The sequence below is a fragment of the Stenella coeruleoalba genome (assembly GCF_951394435.1).
Source record: "Stenella coeruleoalba genome assembly, chromosome: 9".
Lineage (NCBI taxonomy): Eukaryota > Metazoa > Chordata > Mammalia > Artiodactyla > Delphinidae > Stenella > Stenella coeruleoalba.
The window spans coordinates 86,569,205-86,587,398 of NC_137155.1; the positions used below are offsets into that span (position 1 = coordinate 86,569,205).

General features: G+C 44.2%; 1 protein-coding gene across 4 annotated transcripts in view; it reads left to right on the top strand.

Moving 5' to 3' along the window:
* EXOC4 (exocyst complex component 4) overlaps positions 1-17,448 on the top strand; it is an 831,307-nt gene extending 813,859 nt beyond the window's left edge. For 2 of the 4 annotated variants that reach the window (XM_079931122.1, XM_079931123.1), the window contains exon 18: positions 9,703-17,448. In XM_079931122.1, the coding sequence (XP_079787248.1) occupies positions 9,703-9,940 (238 nt within the window). In that variant the 3' untranslated portion in view covers positions 9,941-17,448. The remainder of the gene's footprint in view (positions 1-9,702) is intronic. The other 2 variants (XM_079931120.1, XM_079931121.1) reach the window with 2 other exon arrangements.
* The last annotated feature ends 746 nt before the right edge of the window (positions 17,449-18,194 follow it).

Here is an 18,194-nt window from a genome sequence, read left to right on the forward strand (position 1 = left end):
ATGTACCGAAAGAGAGTAGCACAATTAGCAGGCAGGCTGGCTAGCAAGCCCAGGACTTATTTTACTTTAAATTAAAACATTTGTCTGGTGTCTTAGAGACCTTTGATCTGGGCCTGGATTGGATTTTTTTTTTTTTTTTAAGTATAGATTAAAAAAAAAAAAGCTTCTTGAAATCAAGGACTATACCTTTGTATATTATATTAGCATTTAAAATGTTATTAGAGCTTCCTAAGCATTAGTAATAATAATACTGGGTTTTCCTTTGAAGAGATCCTTTGCATTATTTATTGAAAAGTTGATCATTCCATTTCATTACTTAAAACTGAGAAAACCATAGGGCCTTTGAATTATTTTTATTCAGCATATCTCAGCAGTTATTTCCCGGATTGTTAGTCTGAGAAATATAGATAATATCCAATACAAGGGCCTTGTGCTAATTGGTAAACAGTTTGTAGTGTTGAGGCCACCAAAGTGCATAATACCATGTCCTTTTATCCACCTATGATATTAGATAAATTATTATTTTAATTGAGAAGACTCTAAAGTGATATTCAATAAATTATATTTTTTTAATGGAAAAGACTCTCTTAAGTGATATTCAGCACAGCATAGCTCTCCTTAACCTGGACTCACCTTTTGATAATCAAAAGAGCATTTACAGGAGTATGAGACAAACACAATTATGAAAGTAAAATGAAGGACGTAAATAAAAAAGTCACAGAACAGGAGGATAATTCTATTCACTCTTTCATATTTCATTATTTGATAACATCAGAAGATGACTTCATCAGAATTGCTTTGGCAAGTGCAAACAAAAATGTGCCCAATCACTATTTATTAAAACCTTCAAAATGGGAGAAGGAGTTGAGCAGACTTCTTAATGGACTGAATAATTATTCATACAAATGGGGTTTGACCAAAGGCAGTGCCAGACCAAAGAGACACAGTTTTAATTGTACTGAATTTAAAATGCAGCTCTTCCTCTAGCCCTGTTTTAGAAAACTTAATTTAAAAAATTATCTGATGTAGCAGAGAGTGACATGTGAATCCTTAAGTTGTTGAGGAGAAAATTCTAACCACAGATATTTATAAATTCAGAATGTGTTCCAAAGTTGGGGAGCAGAATTTCCAGCGAAGGGAACAAAAAGACATTTTCTTCCCATATCAGCAAGTGTAACTGAGCTGGGGAGAGGGTCATCATCACAAAAGGGCTGGTTCTCAGAGGAATTCCTTTGAGTGGTTTTATTTTCTGAAGAGAAATAAAGCAAGGCTCTGGCCACTGCTATCAAAAATATCAGGGTCCGGGGCTTCCCTGGTGGTGCAGTGGTTGAGAGTCTGCCTACCGATGCAGGGGACACGGGTTCGTGTCCCGGTCCAGGAAGATCCCACAAGCCGCGGAGCGGCTGGGCCCGTGAGCCATGGCTGCTGGGCCTGCGCGTCCGGAGCCTGTGCTCCGCAACAGGAGAGGCCACAACAGTGAGAGGCCTGCGTACCGCCAAAAAAAAAAAAAAAATCAGGGTCCGTTACTGAGAGGAATGAAGGCAGCTGACTTTAAATTTTAACATCTCCCCTGGAGAGCCACTGCCACCCCGCCCCTAGTCCTGCTGAAGCACGGCCGTTTAAGCATGGGTGCCATTGATGGAGGCAGTGGTGTGTGTGCCTCATTATACAGAGAAAATGTAGGTAGACGACCCATCAAAGAAGCCTCTGCAAGCCTGACAGCAGCAGACTCCCGGGCTCTCTTTACCTCTTGAATGGGTTTCTGCTGCCACCAGCTGAGGGAATTTATGCACTGTTGTTTACTAAAGACCATTCTTTACCTCTCTTCACCCCTCTTTACCTTGGCCTTCTTTACCTCTCTTCAGACTGTCCTGGTGAGAACAAAAGACCTGCACAACTTCTTGTAAGGAGTGTTAATAACTATCCCCATATAGAATACGAATCTAATTCTGCCACTGATGCTCTGAAAATTATTTAGCTTTTCTCTACCTTAGTTTTCTCATTCCTGAAATGGAAATAACTTCAACTCTTTCAAATTAGAATTTTCAATCATGTCTGTAATAAACTCTAAGCTCTTTTAAGGGGAAGACAAATGAGAGCAATTATGTTATATTTTTTAATAAACTAATTTATTCTTCTGACACACAGAATTACCATCCATTTATCACTGGTCTGGAAAGTACATCTGAGCTAAGTTTACACTTGTTCAGAATGTTTTCGAATCAATCACTACTGCATCTTGCTTCCCATAGCTTAGGGAAAGTCAGCATCAACTAATTCTGCTAGAAGCCCGTGATTTTAAAGGACTAAGCAGAAGATGCTGTAAAGGTTTTAATGCCAGTGCTAAAATAGCATCTGCTGTAACCTCTGTTTTTCACGTGGGGGGAGGCAGAGATTCGAAAAGCTGACAGCAATTGTCCAAGGTCACACAGCTAGTTAGGGAGGAATGAAAGACTTAACCAGAATCTGAGCTTAGCTGATCTCTTGAGTATTTACTTCTCTCAGTCCTTCTGCTGTAACTACCTCTCAGTTATTCATGGGATGATTATCTGGTTTATGGGTTATTCAGTTCCTTTCTTTTCTCTTTCCATCTCCCTGCTTATTACCATGTATACCATTGAGTGAGTAGAGAAAACAGGAGTTGAATGTTTTATCTGACAATTTTGTGACCCATCAACTCCTGGGTTTTTATTAAATTGCTCATAATGTTGCAACTATTGGCTAAAAAGAATTTGGGGGGCTACAGTCGATGCTAAGTTATATTCACGTAAATTTTTCTTCCTTTGAAACTTACATTTTAAGTCAGCTTCAGAGCCTAATTCTCTTATTGACATTAATACTATCGTTATCTCGGGAAGGACTAGATGAGAAAGTCTTCACAATGAAATGACTTAATTATCCCCCTTCCTCGAGGAAGTAATGAATCAGAAAGGCAGCCAACTTTTGGAAAGAAAGGGCACCTTGTCCATTACCAGATTGGAGGGGCAAAAAGGGAGAAGTAGAGAGAGGTGACGGAATGAAAAAGCCAAAAGTCTTTCCTGTAACTCTTTTTTTTTTGTTTTTTTTGCGGTAAGCGGGCCTCTCACTGTTGTGGCCTCTCCCGTTGCGGAGCACAGGCTCCGGACGCGCAGGCTCAGCGGCCATGGCTCACGGGCCCAGCCGCTCCGTGGCATGTGGGATCCTCCCGACACGGGGCACAAACCCGTGTCCCCTGCATTGGCAGGCGGACCCTCAACCACTGCACCACCAGGGAAGCCCTCCTGTAACTCTTGAATGCTGAATATACAACATGATTTCATTATTTGGTTTAGAGCAGTGAATTCTCAGATCAAATCCAGTGTTATTCAAATATTACTGTGAATTGTATAAATGAATTTTGAATTGCCACAATAGTAGTTTGTTCCATTACAATGGAAGGCAGAGTTGAATGTGAATTTTATTTAATTCATATTTCCTAAATCCTGACTAAAAATGAATTAGCTAGACAAGTATCCTTTGTAATTAGTACTTCCGCTTTTTACAGGTTCAAATATTTCTGTATTACAGTGACTTTAGAGCAAGTATAGGGTTCAGAGTCCTTCATTTTGAAGCCTTGAACAAATGACTCACACTCTCTAAAACTCAGTTTGCTTATCTGTAAAATGTAGGTGATCTCAGAAGCTACTTCAAAAGGTTGAATACGTTAATGCATCTAAAAGTTCAACATTACTGTTAACTATTACTACGATCAAGATGAATTCTAAAACCCAGCCTGTGACATAGCTGTATATCTGTGGAAAATGTAGTTTCCATTTGGGGATCTAGGAATCTGAACACCATCCAGTAGAGGGGGGCAGATGGAGGAGCTGTGAACAGTCCCCCAGTCAGTGAACAGTCCCCCAGTCAGTGCCTTCCTTTCATCCCCACACGCAGACTTTATGCGCCTCCTACAGGTATAGGAATGAGGCGTGCCTGGCTTGGGAATAACTGGTCTTATTAGGGCTTTCTTCCCTCACTTGACAAAGAAGAGAACTGAATCTGTTTCCAGTAGCTTTTAGAGATACAGTGATAACTTTGAGTATGGCAAAGTGGGAGGGAGAACCAGGGATGAGAGACTAGAGCACTCCTTGCTTCGTACCTGTAAAAATTTATGAAGCGCTCTGAAATAGAAGTAAGAAAAACACTAATACGCAAAAGATACAAAGATATCGACAATTTGCTTATACATGTGTGCATACCCATGTACGTTAAAAACTGATACGTAGATAAAAAATTGTTCAACCTCATATAAATTAAAAGAATGTGAGGGGGGCCTTCCCTGGTGGTGCAGTGGTTAAGAATCTTCCTGCCAGTGCAGGGGACATGGGTTCAATCCCTGGTCTGGGAAGATCCCACATGCCGTGGAACAACTAAGCCCGTGCGCCACAACTACTGAGCCTGCGTGCCACAACTGCTGAAGCCCACATGCCTAGAGCCGGTGCTCCGCAACAAGAGAAGCCATTACAATGAGAAGCCTGCGCACCACAACAAAGAGTAGCCCCCGCTCGCCGCAACTAGAGAAAGCCCGCACGCAGCAACGAAGACCCGATACAGCCAAAAATTAATTAATTAAAAAAAAAGAATATGAGGGGCTAGGTGCTGTCATATGCTGTTGGTATGAAGATAAATTGATACAAGTTTTTTAGAAAGCAGTTTGGTGGCATTGCCGAAGTCCTAAAACGTATACTTATCTTTTGACTAATTCTGCTTTGGAAATCTGTCCTCAGGAAAGCAAGTTTTTTAAATTGGAAACAACCGAAGTGTCCGATAGTGTGTCAGCCGAAATATTTCAACTATAAGAAAGAAATTGGTAGGCTACTACATGTGGGGGAAAAAATCTAGAAGGAAATGCCAAAATGTGGTATGTCTTTATGATGGAATGATATGAGTAATTTTTTTTCCGCTTAATCTTTCTGTATAGTCTGTATATCTTATATGACACGTGTCTTAATTTTCCAATCACAGAAAAACAAAATAAACTTTATTTTTACGCTTTAAAAAGAAGATCTGCCCAACTTATCAAAATGTCCTTCGTATCCTTACTGGTATGAATGTTTTCAGATAGAATCACTGGGGAGAAAAAGTTGCAGTGCAATACCATTGAAGTAAAATAAGAAGATAAAAACACAAGGAAGAACAGTCTGTGGATAAAGGAAACATGAGGAAGATATGAGAAAATTATCTGTTTGGACCCGAACAAAATTTAAACGTTGTCGTGTTACAGACTGTGAGACCAGTCTATGTGACATCACTTTTCTATCTCTGCACTCCCCTCCCTCACCACTTTGGGAACTCTGCCCAAAGGCCCACAGCAAAGGGAGAGAGAAACCACAGGGAAGAACCACCTCCTCACAGAAATTTCCATCCCTAAGGGGGACATGGATCTCTGGTTTCTGGAATGGGATATTTGGTCCACGTCTAGCAACTGGACCCTGAATATCACAGGCTATGAAGAAACTTGCTCTATAAGCCATGAGCCAAAAAAGGCTTAAATCAAATATGTGTTCACTGGTCCCATCCAGGCAGCTAAGTCAAGTGCTATCTCATATAAAATGTGGTGCCCTGGAAGCCATGGCTGCTCTTTTAATGTGTGATGATAAAGATCAAGCTTTCATTTCCCTGGGACCTGATAAATTATTTATTCCAGTTGGGTTACATGTTCATTTCAGTGTGTCAGTGTTTAAATTATTTATTCCAGTTGGGTTACATGTTCATTTCAACGTGTCAGTGTTTACCATGGAAGCTCATTCTAATTGTGTAGTTTGAGGCATTTTCCTAAATATTTTCGCCTTAGAGCACCTTGTAGCACCCTTTCTCCACCTCCAAGTACAACTGTTGCTATGCTGATTTAGTATAGTCTTTGCTCCTAGGTACTCTTCTGAAAGATGAATGAATTGCATTCTGTCTTAAATATCTATGTTTCTTTATGATCTAATATATCATCATGGTTATGGGGATTTTTTTCCCCTAACTATAGAAAATACACCATCAGTTACCTGTCAATTTTGTTTAATAACTCAGCTTTGCAATTCTGGGGCACTGTTCATCTGAGGCTCTTGAGGACTCTTTTAGTCTCTCAGTCCACTTCAGAGTGTCATCCTGGGATTTATAAAGGTCTTCATTGCACAGAGGATATTGAAACATTAAGGACTTAAGTGGCGTGCCCTTTATCACTTATCACACTGCAGGCTCCAGGTCTAGAAATCCAGGCATCTTTGTTTTGGTGTCTGCTCCCAGCATGGAACAGCGGTCTCTGTAGAAAACCAGCCAGTATCCCTGGAAACAATTCATCAGATTTTTCAAAAGAAATCCAATTTCGTTTGGTCTAATGGGTTCAGCGTTACTTCTTAAAATGAATGATGAAAATATCAACATCATAATACAAAGAAACCCAATTCTTTTGGTTTAATCTCAGCGAAAAGCATCACAACCCCACTTACTGCTTCTGTGTTCTTCCCTAATGCTTTTAGATCCTTGGCTCAAGCAGATGGGAATGGGTCTGTAACTATTCCCCCATCAAACAAACTCTGGCTCAGAGTCCTGGCTGGTTCCAAACCTTTGCAAATCACAGTATCTGGGGATGGGGCCTCAGGAATCTGTACTTTTCATAAGTTCCCAGTAACTCTAGTTAGAGAATCACCATTCTGGAACTGCAGCTATCAAGTCCTTTCTAGCTTTGAAAGAACCATGAGCCCCCAGTTCTCTCTCATTCCATGTGACAATTCTAGATTCAAACATGTATTTTTCTTGAACAGTGTTTTGAACATTTGTTTAGTAGTTTCCTAAATGGACAGCTGTCTCCCTCAACTGTGCATCTAAGGTAAGAGGAATCAGAGGATGTAGGGCCTCGTTTCTGAAAACTGGGGCTGGTATGGGGGAGGAAGCCAAGGTGTGCCAGGGGACATGTGAAGCCGTGGATTAAATGTGATGCACTCTCCTACAGCAGCAAGTTTTTCCTACAAATAGTATTTTTTTAATTCCAGCAGAGGTATTGTGGAGGAGGAATAGTTCACATGAGTTTTATGCTAACGTGAAGCTTCAAAACAATTCTTGACTGTAGCTAATGTTGGGCTTCAAGACCTCTGGAAGTCAGAGTTCATTCACTTATTCTTTCAGAAGTACCTCTGTCTATGTTCAAAGTTACCGTTGACCAGTGATTCCTAAATACGTGGTCCCATGAGGTTAGAGTGAACACTCGTTTGAAACCACTACAGAAGACTAGCCCCAAGAAGACCCTTTACACAAGGATGTTGAGCTATTTGCTGCCAGGAGTAACTCAAAAACTCTCCAATTTAAGACGAGCACCTGCTATTCCTGCCACCATTTAGGAAGTAGTCATAAAAGAGCATTATTTCCCCCATTTAAAAAGCGTGTTAGGGATTCCCTGGTGGCGCAGTGGTTGAGAGTCCGCCTGCTTATGCAGGGGACACGGGTTCGTGCCCCGGTCCGGGAAGATCCCACATGCCGCGGAGCGGCTGGGCCCGTGAGCCATGGCCGCTGAGCCTGCGCGTCCGGAGCCTGTGCTCCGCAATGGGAGAGGCCACAGCGGTGAGAGGCCCGCGTACCGCAAAAAAAAAAAAAAAAAAAAAAAAAAAAAAAGAGTGTTAATTGGAAAAGGCGGCTTAGCAAAGCAGGAAAATGAACTAGCCACGTGAAAAGATGCCAGCGCTCTTGCCACTTTCCCATTTGTAGCAGCAGTTTATAAAGTATTCTTGAAATGACCAAGCTCCCAGAATGTATTCCTTACCATAAAGATGGCTTAGTTCTCCCATAGGATAGTCTTTTTTTCAGGATGTTCCTGATGAAGAAGAAATCCAACATCCCAAGGCTCCAAGTCCAATAGTACAAGATTTTGGGGCAAGTGATCCTGAAAGGTCCCTTCACCCACCCCCCCAAGTTGCCTTGGGCAAACTGCCTTGTTCTGTCCCCTCAATCCTGGAAGAGCCACCTTTTCTGTGGGGATGAGAAGAGGAAGTAAACTGTCCCTGGGGAGGCTCCTCTGTCCTTTGGCTATGATAGCATCACTGGCTCAGAGCCTGCACTGAACTCTACTTCCCGGGGCATTTGTAGTACCTGGGCAAGTCATAGCCTCAGAGCCCAGTAGACTTGGTGAGGACTGTAGTGGCATCATGTTGGTGTTAAGATTGTCAAGTGGCAGCCCTCTCCGTCCTTCGCTCCCAGCTTCATGTTTTCTCTGCACTGCACGTTCACTCTAATGCCTGCTTCCCTTACATTAGAAGGCACTACTCTTCTCTCCATCACCTGGGCCAATGGCTTTGAGCCAAATGGCTCTCAAGGCCCTTCCTTTTTGCTAGAATTATACCTGGTCCCCTCCCAGACCATCCTACATACTGCTGTCACATTAACCTTCCGGAAGCACAACTTGGAATGGTGCCTCTGTTCTCAGCAGAACTTGGGGCCCCAGATGGGAGGTGCTTTCTTGACTTATCTAGACCTAAAGTGCTTTATTGACTTAACTATCCTGATGTTGTTAGACTCTCTACCTCTGTCCTTCACTGCCTTTTGCCCTGACTCTCTGCTATTCAGCTGCACTCCCCGGGCTAACCAGATTACTCTTCCCTGTCTTTGCTCATCTCTTTTCTTTTCCTTTAATCTAGAATTTCCTTCCTGGAAGCCCTGCCTGACAGTATCCTACACCATTTGAAGTCTTCCTTGATCCTTCCCCTCCCTTCAACATGGTGTGATTCCTCCTTCCTCTGCTGGAAATTCATACCATTGATACCTCACTCCGGGCACTTGGAACATTCTTGTCTTTGTCCGTGAAGAAGAGTGTTGGACTTAAGAGTCCAGAAGCCTGGGTTCATTCTGTCACAGCCACAAATGTCTTCGTGACACTGGGCAAGTCCTATAACTTCCCTGGGCTTCAGTTTTCTTATCTGAGAAAAGGGAGTAATAGCTCCCTAGGTGTAGTGAGGGTTACATGACACAATACATGGAAATTAACTTTGCTAGCAGTTTTCTGTGCTTTTCATTACCTTTCCCTACTTGTCTCTGAGCTATCTGAGGAAAGGGGCTGTGTCTTGCTCATCATCATATGCTACTATTACTATTATTACATTACTATTAATATATTATTATAAATATATTTCCAGTAATAATAGTTAATGTTTATGGAGCAGGTAGAATTGTGTCAGGCACCATTCTAAGTACTTTATATGGATTAACTAACTCTCCCAACAACCTAAGAGGTACTGTAACTTCAGAGATACTATTATTATCCCACTTTATGGAGAAAACCATATATTTCACAGAGCCTCCAATGAATGAGTCAATGAATGAGGGATTGAATGGGACAGAAACTACTAGCAATGCCTGCCAGATGGTTATTTCTCTCTCTTGCTTCTGTACGCCAACTTCTCTTTCTTTTGATCTCCTGAGGCCAATGCAAAATTAGGAGAAAGTCTTGAGTGAACTGAGACCTTGAAGACAGGTGTCCCTGGGTCTTCATTTAGACTTCTCATGAAGTGAGCTCCAAGAGGATGGAGATCATGTCTGTCTTGTTCTCCGTTACAGTCATAGGGCTCAGAACAATGTCTAGTGATCAATAAATGTTTATTGAATAGATAAACTAAGTAGTTTATAAATAGCACATTCATTACCACTGAAACCACATAGATTGCTGACCACGGAGCCAGTGAGCAGTGTTGTGTCTTGCTTTCTCAGGCAGTACTACGAGATGCTGTACAACACGGCCGATGAACTCCTGAACCTGGTAGTGGACCAGGGCGTGAAGTACACAGAGCTGGAGTACATCCACGCCCTGACGTTGCTGCACCGCAGCCAGACGGGGGTGGGAGACCAGACCACCCAGAACATGCGGCTGCAGCGGCTCAAGGAGATCATCTGCGAGCAGGCAGCCATCAAGCAAGCCACCAAGGATAAGAAAATAACTACGGTGTAATGGGTACACCATGGGAGGGGGCGGGGGACTGCTCATTTTGTTTCCTTGGTCATACTCCTTTCTTTGGTATGTTATTTTGTATATTCCGAGCTGACTTAGTTTCCTCTACACTGATGCTTGAGTGGAGAGAAGTTATAAGGGTTCTTTTCTCTTTGGTTTTGGTTTTTCATATCAACTGTAAAGGGACTTCGCAGTACAGAATGTTTGGATTGAACATTTACTTTGATGCAGTCAATTCCAAAGGGCCTAGGGTGGGATGGAGTGGAAGGTTGTGTCGAATTGAACTCTGCAAAACAATGAATGCATGAATGACTAATACCCAGCAATCTTTGGTAAGTAGATTGTTCCTAAGTTCTAGTCCCTCCCTAAAATCACTTAATAGGGTTCTATTACATAAACAGTAGGATTTTTACTGTCTTGACCTTGTCAGTTTACAGTTCAATAAGTGTATGTGCATTGCTTTCTGTCTCTATTGCCAACGGCTTCTCAGCTGCCTGCAGTTTTCAACAAGTTTCCCTGACCGAAACAGGACCTCTTCAGGGATTGGGAGAAAAAATCCTTTTATCTCAATCCTTGGGAGAGTTTTGTATGCAGTAGCCTAGACCCAGGTGATAGGTTGGTTTGATGCCTTTTTTTTTTTTCCTGCTGTATCAAAACCAAGCACCATCAAATTAATGACGAAAATGAAAGAAGGAAAGGCGATTCAACCCTCTTCTTGATTTTTCTCCTCTGTTCTCCAAGAGAAAGTGATGGTTAGAGAATTTTTTTATCTTACTTGAAACATTGGGTGTGAATGATTCTTCAATGCTTACTCTCCTTGGGAGCCCCTAGGTCTTTCTCATCTTAGAAAGTAGCCCAGACCTGCCAGCTGAGTGAAAGGAAGCCGGAACAGCTGTGACGTTCCTCCTCTGTGCACCCACCAGCTGAGGCTGCCCTCGGCTGGTGTGGGAGCTCGCTGCTCCTGGCACACTCGCCTTCCCCACTGTCCCCATATCTCCAAGCTCTCTTCCTGCCTATGGCTCATGTATCACAGAAGAAAGCAATGTCCTGACCGGGACACAACTTGAAAACACGTGGAAAGGAGAGTGGAAAGAACTTGGACCACATGAGGTCATGCCTTATGCCCTGATGGTTCAGAATTTTACACCTGTTTGTACAACTTAGGTCTTGTTGGGAAAAGCAGAAAATTAAAAAATGGTTTGAGAAGCTTAAATATTGAGTATTGTTTTTCTTGTATTTATTCAGCAAACATTCCCTGAGAGCCTAACATGTACCAAATGCTGCTGGGCAGGGGGGCAGATCGTCAGTAATGAGGACACCCTTATTACCTACCTCTAAGACGGGATGGGAACCGGACTCTAACCAAAATCGTAAGAGATGTGCACTCGGGGCTGGGTTAGAAATCAGGCCAGTGGGGCATCTGTGAAGGGAACTCAACAGGCAGCTGGAAGATGGTCTTCCAGGAGATTCTGGAAGGAATGTTGTAAATCTGTGTAGCTTCAGATGCCCAACTGGGGAGAAGTTGAATCTATATGGGAGATGACCGTGGAAAAATGTACTGCCCCTAAACAGCATCACTGGAAGTAGTCTCCCCGAGAAGTGCAGGTGGGAAGAGGGAGACGAGGGGAGATCAGAGCTGATCACTGTGGTTTGCAAGCCTCCCCTTAGTGGCCGTGGCCTGCCCACAGAGCTCCTGTGCCTTTTCTTCCCCTTCCTGTCCACTCTAGACAAAGAACCTTGGAGTGGTGTTAGGGAGGCCAGAAGAGCCAGGGTGGATGAGGCAGTGCTTAGGATCATTTGATTGGATGTGGGAAGGGACATGGGTTTGGACAGAGTAGAACGCTAAACACACTGAGACCCGGCAGACAAATGGCCACATGAGCTGCTTCGGGGGAGCGCTTAGAAAAGTGAAATCCGTGCTTTGCTTACAACGATGATAAGATTGAAAAAGGTCAATTCTGCACAGAAAAAGCGATCTAGGGTTCTTTGTCCTGAATTTCTATGCAAGATGGTGCATCAGTCATTATTCTTCGACAGGTCAAGGATAGCCAGTGACACACTCGGTGGATGGTCACGTGGATGCCATGGAGATGGCACAGCTGCCTCAAGACCTACCCCCTTCTGGGACACAGTGAAGAGTTCTACTTGTTGTGGTCCTACTTTGGGGATGTTTTGTGAGACTGCTTTTGTGCCGTTCACAGCCATGACCGGACATCACTAAAGAGAGCCAGGGTCTGCCAAGGGCGGGGTCCAGCCTCAACTGACACTGATATGTAGCCACAAGAGTTCGTTTCCAGCCATGAAGACCACTCCATAAATGTGCTTTTGCAGCGAAAAAGGCCAATAAAATAGGCCTCCCCAGAAAGGGCACTAAGCCAAAGCAAACCGTTATCTCGCTCTTCTACAAAGCGGCAAATGGGATGGACATGCGTGGGTTACTGTCTATACCACTGTCAGCACCATGGAGAGGGCTCATGAGGAAGGGTCTGGAGGTGGAGAACAGACAAGAGCACGAGGAAGGCCGACCCTGAGGTGAGATCCAGCCCGGTCATCAGAGAACCAGCTCCACAAGCAAGAGCAGCCCCAGAGAGAGATTCCTTCTCTTACCGTCACTGTCATCTACTCTCTGGTACTTAGCTTGCTGTCCCACAACCATGTCGCCAGTACTACTTTCTTTCAAGGGATTGGAAAATATTAAAGGAGTCTCTCCCAATTCAGCCTCCTTTAGAATAAATTCCTTGAAGAAGAGGTATTCATTCAAAGGATAGGATCCAACTCTTGGTAGATTTTGGTAAATCGTGTTCTCAGAACTGCCTGCTGACAGTGGTTTCTTCTTCTGCCGTGTTTTCTTACTTTCGATTATCTTATTATCACTTATCAGTACACCTCTTAATCTGTAAACAATACTCTGGATAATATTGTGCCGTTCACCCCATGAGCCCTCATTTACACCTGTGCTGTGGTTACAGTTTCTCTCAGAGACTTTCATCCTTGTACAGTGTTTTTATTCCTACTTCACAATGAGGTGTTTTTAGTCGTATTGCCCAAGTAGAACTTTTTCCCTCTCACACGTGATTACATCTCTGCTGATTAGATGAGGAACAAGGATATACGTTCCTCGTGCAGCCCTTGGCCGAAGAGGACCCCTGCTTCCAGGCTCTGAAAGACAAGTTCATTTCTGAGGAGGCAAATCAGCTCAACTTCAGTGGTAGGACCAGGCCTGAGCTCCCACAGCCCAGACCCTTGAGACGGCCTGTCATGCAGGATGTGGCGGGGACTCTCCACCTGGAATTACAGCCCTGGGCAGAGTGACCTCACTCACAGAAGCCCCAGCCTCTCTCCAGGACATCGTTCTTGCCTGAATGTTTTCTCGGCCTGACAGTCATTAATTTATGTTTCAAATAGCTTGAGAAGAAAACCTCAAATACAGCCAAGTTGAACTGGCAACCAAAGCCTGATCATTCTTACTGTCAAGTCATATCCATGAATGTCTTAGCGCTAAGGCATTCATTGTCAAAAGGATATGATTGCCGGTTACAGCAGTAACAAATCCGGATACGGATTCATGCAATGGCAAGCAAAAGAGACAGTCCCTTGTGACATGGCGCTGGTACTTCCACTCTGATCTTGCCCTCATCAGAGTCCATACATCCCAAGGCTCCCCTTTCATTTAGGAAGACATCTGGTAGGACTGAGGACTGAAATCTTCAGCCCAACCCTCTTCTGCTCTCTCTGAGCTTTGCCTTTCTGGAAGCCCTGGGCTGTATCTCACTATTCACTCTTCCCTCCTTAACCAGCAAAGAGCGTGGAAGTTGATGGAACAAATGGATTCCCGCTTCACAGCTTCCATGAATGTACCAATGCCATTGCGTTCAGGATTCTTGCTCTGAGACGTAGCTGTGGCTGCTTCCCCAGGACCAGGGCACAGAAAATTCACAGTAAACAACAGAGGGTAACCAGGGTCCCACAAGCGCAAGCTAGACTCACTCCATTGGAGACAAATGCAATGAGAAAACCAGCGAAGTGGCCGTCCTTCTAGCAGGATGTGAAAACAAGGAGCTTTGAAAAGCAGAGCGTGTGCTGGAATACACATACCTGAGAGCAATTGTCTTAATGTGGCAGGGATGGAAAACAAACTGGGCATAATTTGGAGGGAGCGAAATGAGATACCCAGAACAAGAAAACAAAGAATGACTGGGCTCAGCAAAGGTCTCCACTCTGTCCTAATTAGGCACAGTTGTTCTAAGAAGTACATAATTAATAAGCGGATGACCAGATGTGAAATACAGCCAAGATTCTTCCTGAGATGGAAGTTGTAATGAGATGTACACAGCTGGAGGTGGTTGTCCTAATTTGACTGAGGCTCAAGACCTGCCTGGAATTTTGAGGAGGTGCAGAGGGAAACCGACCACAGCTTCACATCTGAAAACAGCTTGGCCTGTTCCAACTGGGCCGGGGTGTAATGAGAGAGAGTTAATTATCAAGAGACGCAGAAGCCCCTGGAATTGAGCTGGAAGTTTCTTTCAAAGGGAAATGTGCCTGACTTGAGGACTTGCTTTCACATACCTGGGCCACAGACTTATGTCTGTAATTAAAAATATCACCAGAACATTCACACACCTGGAGCAGGGGTCCCTAGGAACCCGAGAGAGAAAGCAGTGAGCTGTGAAAGCAACACATGTATTTTATTCATGTATATACAGTTTATTTATGTACATACAAGTGAAAAGAAATAAAGTCAGGTGCTGTCGGGTGAGTGGAGTTCCCATTATACTCAATCTCATTTAGAAATGTGGCCTCAGATGCCTGCTGACTTTGCACATAGATACTCTAGGAGGAGAAAAATGGGCAATCTCCTCATCCCAAACTTATTTAATTACTACCAAGCTGAGTTTTCTTTCACAAGGATTTATTTACTGTGAGAGAGCAGGAAACGCTTAGTACCCGTTTTTTGTTACCGTTTTTATTTTATGGTTGCTATTATGTTATTTTAGATACCACTTATTGAAGACTGAATACGTGTCAGGTGCAGTGCTGAATACTTTAACGCGTACTTCCATTTAATCCTCACAGTAATCCTATGAGGTAGGTAGTATGATCATCCCTACTTTACAGAGGTAAGGAAACACAGGCTTAGATTAAGGACTTGACCCCAGACAGATGCTGACGCCAGAGTCCGTGTTTGGAACCCCTCTATTCTCTATCCTGAGCCAAAACCCCTCATCCCTTGTAGCAAAGGGAGGGCACTTCACGTGCTGCATTTGAGTTCCAAATGACATTTTCTGGTAGTTTGACACCTCCATTTGCTCTGTCCTCTCCTGTGGCCCCTAGAGGGAGCCACACTCCTGGACTGAATTTGGGGCTACCTGCCTCTCTCCCCTGCTTCTCCTCAGCCCCCCACTGCCTGAGGCCACCTCTGTGGCCAGTACATCAACATAACTCTTGGAAACAAAAACATGTGGCGCAGGGGCTGAGCCCAGCCAGCTGGAGATGGGAGAGGACCCACACCTCGGCCAAGTGTTGGAGTGACCAGGAGAGTGAGAGCTAAACGCTCAGATTTTAGAATCTGCTCTACCTTGGCTCAGAAGGTCACCTCGGCCTTTTACAAGTGGTTTGCTATTGTACAAGTTATTAAATGCCCCAAGCCTCAGTTTCCTCATCTGTGAAATGGGATAATAATAATAATAACAGCTCCTATCCAACACTGTTGCTCTGTAAAGTAAAAGAGGGTGTTCAATACCTGGCACATAATAAGTATTACATATACATGATAAATAATATTCTAATAATAATATGATCTTGTCTGTTTCTTTGAGGTGCTATTGACTCAGTATCTAGAAAACCTGCCCTGTTGATGTGGCTTTTACGAGTACAGCCACCCTGACAGGCCCTGTTTTTAGAAAGGCCTTGGTTTTGCCAGGAGGAGCCCAGGATTTGGAAGCCTGAAGAGCCACCCTCCCACCCGCCAACAGTCATTCCTGATTTTGTTACTCCACTGTTTCAGCCCCCCCTCCCACACAGGACAACTGCCCTTGGTGTCTGGTTCTCAAGCCTGCTTCCTTTTTATCAACAGCTATTAGTGAGTTTGCATCTGATTGCCCACCAAAGTATTATGCACATCTCATTAAACTCTGAAGGCTCCAGTACCGTTTAGGGACCAGGACCTTAACAGAGGAAATGGCCTGCCTGGGCTTTGACTTTGCTGTGTGTCACTCTGCCCACCTATGCTGAGGAATGTCGGATCCTGGATCTCTAAATTCACAAATTGGTCTGTGAAATCGAGGTGAGAAAAGGGTCACTTTTAAAAGTCAAATCCGGTCTGAGCTCTCATTTACCATTCTTAGCAGAAATCCAACTTCAGTAATTTTTTGTGGTTTCTTCCTGGGGGCGGGGAAGGGGAGGCTTCCATGAAGACAATATGGTCATCACTGTGTCCTGATCTCTTCGTCACTGCTGGTCTGGATGCCAGCTGCCCTCAGGTGCCGCAGCTCCGAATGTGGAGGTCCCCTCCAGTGTTCTGAGGCTGCAGTGACCAGCCTCCACGCGTGATCCCCCCACCGTCAGCCCCACCCACGTCCTGCCCACTGGGAGGCACTGAGCTGGGCGCAGGTTGGAGCCACCATGGAATCTACGGCCCCTGTCAATCTACTCAGCTTTGGGGGATTCAACATTCCAGGTTGGACGATTCTCCCCTCTCTCTTCCCAATGCCAAAATCTCTTCTCCTTTCTGCCACTGGGAGATCCAAGGTCCTTTCCCAAGGCTTAAACCTTTCAAAACAATAGCCTGCTTGAGGGAGTTCCACCCCCTTCCCTCTTCTTTTCTGCCCTGCTGAGCTCCAGGAACAGGCTCCAGATAACCTTCCCATAGGGCGGCAGAGGGAGGGAGTATTCATTCTAGTTGGGGATGAGGAGATGACGTCACCTGATTTCTCAGTAACTTGCCCAGTAGTCGATTCATAAGACCTGGATAGAACTTTGGAGCGCTTTCATTCCAACCATCTCAGTTTTCTGAGCGGTCAGGGGAAGAGTGCTAAGGAACAGAGTAGAGACGCTTAGTGACTGAGGCAGGACCAGCACCCAGGTCTTAGACTGCCAGTTCCAGAGAGCCTGCGTTTAGAGCCCAAATGTGCCCCCACCCTATTAGGCTGCCACGCGAAGGAGTAGAAGGCAAGGCCCTGCCTTCAAACACATGACCGTCACATGGAAAGAACAGGGCCACAGACAGGACTCAACTACGGAATATTGCAAGCCAGCGTGGTGCTGAAAGTTCATTATGTGGTTTAGGCTAAGTACTTGAGGAATTCAGAAAAAAATAATAACATTATAGACGACTGTTAGCCGGATACAACTTCATGGAGGGGTAGGAACTGGACTACGGTCTTGAAGAAAGTGTAGAGTTAGGGTAGTGATGGGGGGACTTGAGGTGAAGGGGTACATTTTGACAAATGCTACAGTTTGGAAGGAAGCAAAGAAAATTAAGCAAGAAAGAAAACTCTCAGAAATAGAAGAAGGATCAGCAGAGTATAGTTTTGAAAACTAGTCAAGAGGGAAAACGAGTCAGGGAGGAGGCCCAGCACATTGGATGTGCTTTCATTTGTTCCAGACCTTGCTGGGAGTCAGTGGATACGTGGGATCTTTGAATCTCTTGGGATTACATGGATGCGGCATTTGGAGGGATGGTTTGTTACTGCATTATATGAAATAAAAGTCTGATAGTTTTAATTAGATTCTCAATGTTTCCTGTTCTCCACCTTCTAGGAATATGGTAGGATTGCATTTCCTGGCTCCTTTGTGTTTGGCTGGAACCATAAGATTAGGTGGCCAATGAATTGTGAGTAGAGGTGTGTCACTTCCCAGCCCGAGCATTTAATTACCTGTGTGCAAGCCTCCACAGCACTGCCCCCTCTGCCACAGCATCTAGGAACATTCCAGATGGTGACCACTCAGTGTGCTTGGGTCCCAGAGGGAGGAAGATGAAGAGCTCCATTTGACCTGCAGTGGACATGTGATGTAAGCCTGAAATGAATCTTTCTTGTTTTAAGCCATTGAAATTTGGGGAGTGTTTGTTACTGCATCATAACCTTGCCTATCCTGAATAATGCACATAACAAAGATGAGGAGAACGGGAAGATCAAGGGAGTTTTAATGGAGGATTACATCAAAGATGTAGTGAAGTTATTACATCAAAGAGGACTGTTTGAGTGGAGTGATGGGCACAGGAGCCAAGTTTGGAGGCTCAGGGGAGAAGAGGTGG